This window comes from Dipteris shenzhenensis, chromosome 15 (genome assembly GCF_047967505.1).
Source record: "Dipteris shenzhenensis isolate YYH24624 ecotype China chromosome 15, Dip_SZ_1.0, whole genome shotgun sequence".
In the NCBI taxonomy this organism is placed as follows: Eukaryota; Viridiplantae; Streptophyta; class Polypodiopsida; order Gleicheniales; family Dipteridaceae; genus Dipteris; species Dipteris shenzhenensis.
In genome coordinates this window covers 41,573,139-41,579,138 of record NC_141610.1, presented here as the reverse complement: position 1 = coordinate 41,579,138, position 6,000 = coordinate 41,573,139, and the positions used below count along the sequence as shown (strand labels likewise).

At 43.9% G+C, this 6,000-nt stretch overlaps 1 protein-coding gene across 1 annotated transcript in view; it reads left to right on the top strand.

Annotated features, from left to right (window-relative positions):
• The first annotated feature begins 3,420 nt into the window (after positions 1-3,420).
• LOC147893823 ((S)-coclaurine N-methyltransferase-like) overlaps positions 3,421-6,000 on the top strand; it is a 58,205-nt gene continuing 55,625 nt past the window's right edge. The window contains exons 1-2 of the mRNA XM_087385605.1: positions 3,421-3,622; positions 3,709-3,817. Of these exons, the coding sequence (XP_087241731.1) occupies positions 3,451-3,622; positions 3,709-3,817 (281 nt within the window). The 5' untranslated portion in view covers positions 3,421-3,450. The remainder of the gene's footprint in view (positions 3,623-3,708; positions 3,818-6,000) is intronic.

The following is a 6,000-nucleotide window of genomic DNA, read 5'->3' as shown; positions in this document are numbered from 1 at the left end:
TCCAAGAAAAAGCAAAAAAAAATCAACACGCTTCCTCAGTAAAAGAGCACATAGTATACAAAGGACAGATATTACCAAACATTGAGGAGCATGAATCCAGGGCAACGAATCATATTTGACGATATTATGGTCAAGAAAAGAACCGAGCCCAATACCCAAATTTGCATGTTCATAACAGGCAACACAGGAGCTCGAAAAACATTTGTAGCCACGGCCACGGCCGAGGGGCTACACAGGCACAGCTGTCACAGAGCTACACAAGCGATGTGGATTTGTCGAGGATGTTGATGTTGGCTTACACTGGGAAGGCAGGACGTCCAATCAATGGGAGCATGATACGTGCAACACTTCATTTGCCTTTGCTGACATCGACGTATGTGGGCCTATTAGCAGACAAGCTACAACTATTGTCAGCACAATACATTGCCGTTGAGGCTATTTTAATTGATGAGATTTCTTTGGTCGGCATTAGTACATTCCTTGCAGCAGTTGACATGAAGATGAGAGAGATAAGACATAACTACGACAAACCATTTGGTGGTATGGATGTCTTGCTTTGTGCAGATCTTTGCCAAGCCAGCCCAGCCAAGGACACATGGATATTTTCCTAGCAAACAAACACAACATCAATGTTGGGATGTTTCTGGAGGACTCATGCTAGGTACTACGAATTAAAACAACCGATGCACCAGCATAACAGAGGTTTCTTGGACATCCTCAATCGGATATGGGTCGGGACACAAACTGAAGAAGACATAAACCACATGAACGCAGAACACTTGCATGACCCCCCAAACAAAAACAGTGTGCCGCATTTGTTTTATACAAACAATGCAAAGGACAAACATAACCAGATCATTTTCGAAAGAATGCAAGGGAAGGCACACATCTTCACTGCGGCCGATGTCAGGCAAAAAACATGCAGCACGATAATCTCCGTTCCGACTGCCCCAGACTGACAATGGGGCTGCATGCAAAACTCCATCTTAAACCTAGAATGATCATTGAAATTGGCTCAGGTAACTTGGATGTCGAAAATGGTATTGTAAACGGGGCGGACACAATTTTCAAGGACTTGGACAGCACAAAGAAGCCATGCCTTATCTGGGTGGAATTTACTGACAAGAGCACGGGTGCACGAGCACGATATGAGAGCAACCAGGCACATGAAGAAAGAAGACCACCATCCTGGATCCCAATACTACGAGTGACTCGAGAGTTTTAGATTGGGAATAACCACTTGAACATAGTCACGAGAAGGTAGTTCCCGGTCCAACCTGCGGTGGGAAGGACCATACATCGAGCTCAAGGCTTAACAATGGAATCACTAGCATTCAACCCGGATGGAATCAAAACACACGAGCTAGTCTACACGGTGCTATCAAGACTACGTGAGCCATCTGCATTATACTTCCTCTCCAAACTAGAGCATAAGCATATAAAGGTGGACCCTCATGTTTTGCAAGAGCTCGCAAGATTGAAAATGGAATCACAATGGCTTCCCAAGCAGGTCCACTTCAGATACGACGACAACAATGAGCCGACATTGCAAAGCCTAAACACAAGGTTGTACCAGCTACATGCGGTCGACATAGAGCACAGGAAGTATTCTAGCCGTTGTAAGTAAGGAAACACTAACATTCATTGTCTATGACTTCAGTATCGACTACAAGTCAAACAAGGGCCCAACAATGAAAATCAAACAGGTCATGCACCAACACAAAATGTGACAGTTGATTGCGACAAGCACAATAGTGCATCCGACAACAATTGACCACATATGGACCAACTCTTTAGAGGACCCAAAGAGATACGACACAAACTACATCTACTGGTCAAACCATTCTCTATTGTATACAACAATATAGGCTCTGAGAAGGATGAATCATCGACTTTTACAAAGATTGGAACACCAAGAAAAAAAAAATAGTCCCTACAAGCCACTACCTCACCCATAAAGGCGTGGCAGGCCCATTGAAGATACTTCAACTTGTTTTCTTGTTATTAGCACTGCCTTCCAGGCAAGGCTCTAGTTAGATTTTTGTTAAAAAGTGTCCCACACACTTTGTTGCAAGTGGCCCCCTTCTATTTTGGTTCTTTCTCTCTCACACACACACATTCTTTCTCTCTCTCTCTCACACACACATACACACACACACACACACACGCACGCACGCATGCCCGCACGCACACGCACGCATGCACGCACACCACACACACACACACACGGAGTTTACAAATCATTCAAACTTTCCTATACACGGGCTTCCATCATAGGTATTACAAATTAATTATTCATTCATCTTGACAATTGTTTTCCTTTGACAGAATCATATTGAAGGCAGTGCTCACAAGTACTTGTACGCACTTGTTACGGTAGGCAACCTATGGGAAATTTTGGGTTTCTTGGCCTCTCCTTGAGCCACGTGTCCTAATATAAGCCTTGGATTTAATTTTGATCTGAAGGCCTACAACACTTGATGAAAAGCATGCTTTGGATGAAAAGCTCTTGATGGAAGGCATGAGTGCTTTTGAAGGCCTCTAAATCTATATATTTCACAAACTTCAACTCTTTGGATCGTCTAGTTGATGTTGGCTCTGTCGCCCTCTCTCTCCAACATCGCTCACATCGAGAAACCGCTTCGGAGGTAGAGACACGATTTCCATGACGGAAGAAATCATGACAAGAATTTGATCGATGCTCGAGTTGGAATACAACTACACTCATGGAGATTTAGGTAATATATCATTCTCTTACACATTCGTGATACTCAATCTCGGCGCTAATATTCTCGACGATTACAACCTCAACGCACGGGGAAGGACCCGTTCCCTCGGATTATAACTATTTGGGGAAGGAAGCGTCGCCTCCCTGCCCACACTATGTGTGGTTATATAAAAAAAATACATACACACACACACACACACACACACACACACACACACACACACATATATGTTTTCCACTTCAAGTTCTGTGTTTTCTTTTGCTTTTGCATATTCTTAATTCTTCTTTTTCTATTTGTGTGCCGAGGTGTTCGCAAGAAGGGAACACTCAACACATATGCCATTTGGTCGGGCCTGCTATTGTCAGCTTAGTTTATAGTCATGTATTTTTCAAACACCGGCGAGTCATCCTTTCTTCATCGTTAATTTATAATCAACATATTATAGATTACTCTCTTCATTCATTCCCCTTAGGCGGCCTACCATACCCTAGTTTTTGATTTATTACGCGAGGTAGCCTAGGGTTCTTTGTGCTGCCCTTGAGCCACTTGTGACAATCGTGAGGGTTGATTCATTCAAATCTAAAGGTGTGAAGTTTAGATTTAATGGTGTCTATAATTTTTTTAATAAAGAAGATAGATAACATATTGAAAGACAGCTGTATTCAAGCGCAATGATTATAGAAATCTAATTAAGCTCAACAGCCCAATCGCGGGGGTGAACATGAATCCTTACGATGTCGTCGTGAAGTTGGGCTTTCGTGCCCACGAGGCCAACCTCTTGCCCGATTTCCTCATCCGTCGAGCTACCAGATGGCTTCTGGCCTCTCGCCTTCGCTCCTCTTACAAACCTTCCGCTGAAGCTCAACTCCGGGATCTCCTCGACTTCGCCCACTGTAAGCTTTCCCAACTCTGGCACTTCTGCACACAACTCTGGCACTTCCTTCTGCTCGACTTTTCGCTGATCCATGCCGCCTCGCAGCTTTGAAACAACTCCCCATTGCCGTTTGCACAGAGGCTGCCAATGAGCAGCATTATGAGGTTCCGGCAGAATTCTATCAGTTGGTTCTCGGCAAGCACCTAAAATACAGGTTTCTTCTCCCTTTGCCTCATGAATACTACTGTTTTTGAATTATGTGTAGGACCTGATGGGCTTTACTAGATACTAATGACTTATGCGTGAACGCTTTAACATTTTTGCTTCATAGACCACGGAATTCTAGAAACGCTGCAAAGCTGACTGTACACGCACTTCGATTCTATGGTGCGCATCCACAAGCAGGACCTGAATTTACACTTTTGTAATGCAAGAAACCTTTATCTTTAGGGTCCACAAGGTTTTTAGCCTATGAGCTAGCTATATAGGTTGAAGGCTCCTATTGCATCTCTATATTTGGTTGTTGGTCTATGGTAGGACCCCCTAGAACTCGCACCTCTCAGTGGCTCTCTAACCCTAACCGCTAATCCGCCATCTCTTTCATTTGTACATTTTGTTTGAGTGAGCTAATGAGCTTTTTTGGGGACGTTGTGCATTGAGACAAGTACTTGCAATCAATGTTGCCCCAACAAACAACACATGGTACTTATAGCTAGAAATACTCTCTCCTAAACCCCAATCCCAATTGACATATTCCCCTTTGTGACATTGAAGTGTGTTTGGGGTAGTTATGTTCTTAAGCCCTATATCTTCCAACAAGAAATGGAAGTAGGTACATTCAGAAGTGTTTACCAATCAACTTATTGGGTAACCTGGTGACTTTGTAAAGCTATCTGCTAAAGCGTGTCAAATGCAATTGCCCACTAGGGGTAGGGGCATCATCACGTCTATTTTTGGCATTTCGAGGATTTGCTTAATGTCTCATGGCACCACTAGAACCTCTTAACTACTTACATGCAACGAATTCGTTTGTGTGTTGTAAGAGTTCATAAGCTACTTGGCAGTTGCCTCATTGAACTTTTGCTAGTCTAGATTTAAAAACTTTCTTTTGAAGGAGCATTTTGTAGAAGGGGTAGCTATAGGAAGGGGGATTGAGTAGTAGAAGGGAGTGCAAAAAAGGGGGAGAGAGAGAGAGAGAGAGAGAGAGAGAGAGAGCGAGCAGAAGGGAAAGAAAGAAACAAAGAAAGTTTATTAAAGTCTTTGGAAGACCGATGGGTCTATGATTGTGAGAAACCTGATACAAGCCAGCTGCTGAAAGGGTGGAGCTACTAATCAAGCATCCACACCCATACAAAAAGCAAAAAACTATACCCTACATAGTAATATCAAAATAATATCATCAACATCATCATCAGAGGGACTGTCATCATAATACAAGGTCACTGTGTTCCCTTCGTCAAGAGTGAGGGAGCGATAGCATGAAATCAAATAGAGAGTGTTGCTTGCTCCTTGTGGATGCAATCCTATGCTGTCTCCTGCTAGTCACAGCTCTACGTCTAACAAGGGCGACAGTCACCCCTGTCAGTTGCGCTCCCACTCTAAACATGGAGGGAATGTCCCCAAGTGTAATCTGTGCATCAACCTCTGCTTGAGCTGCCGTGTCATTGGCTTTGGGTCCGGATCATGCCTAGGGCCTGTAGGGGGGAGTCTATGTGGTCCGGCTAGAAGAACTCCGTGATCTTGCTCTGAGAAGAGTCTACCAAGGTATGCTCCTCTTGACTCTACATGAGCCCACTCAGTATCTGACAGGTCCGGCCCCCAACAAGGGCTGCCATACATCCCTGTTGGTTGAACCAAGGAGTCAAAGAGTAGGCATTTGGTTCGAGGGTCCTGAAAATGTGTTGCATAATGGGAGCTGTAGATTAGAGTGGGAGTGTCAACATAAAATAATGTGTTGCATAATGGGATTGAGGTGGGCTCATAGAGCCCTCTAGGCCCAAACAAACACTATCCAAATTAGACCTAACCCCGACTAACTTGGCCTACTTATGGCCTTCATTACAAACCATGCCCACTAAAAATAAATCTCTCCTCAAAATTGCAAGTGGTCCCCATTGTTTCAAAAAGGGCCATGCATGCCTCTTGGGTCAAAAGGAAAAATAGATAGTTCTTTGTCCCAAATGTTGTGCACCTCTTGGGTCATGTTAGTGTCAATTCCACCTAGCACGCTCACCATCAAGAGGCTCCACAATCACATAGCAACAGGCTGTCTCCATGGAGGCTACTTTGTGCATCTCTACTTTGTGCCTTTGCCCACATTGGAAGCATTGACTGTTTACTTTGGCTATGCTGTCCTTCCCAAATGCAAGAAACTGAAAGTCATCTATAGCTGCTGTA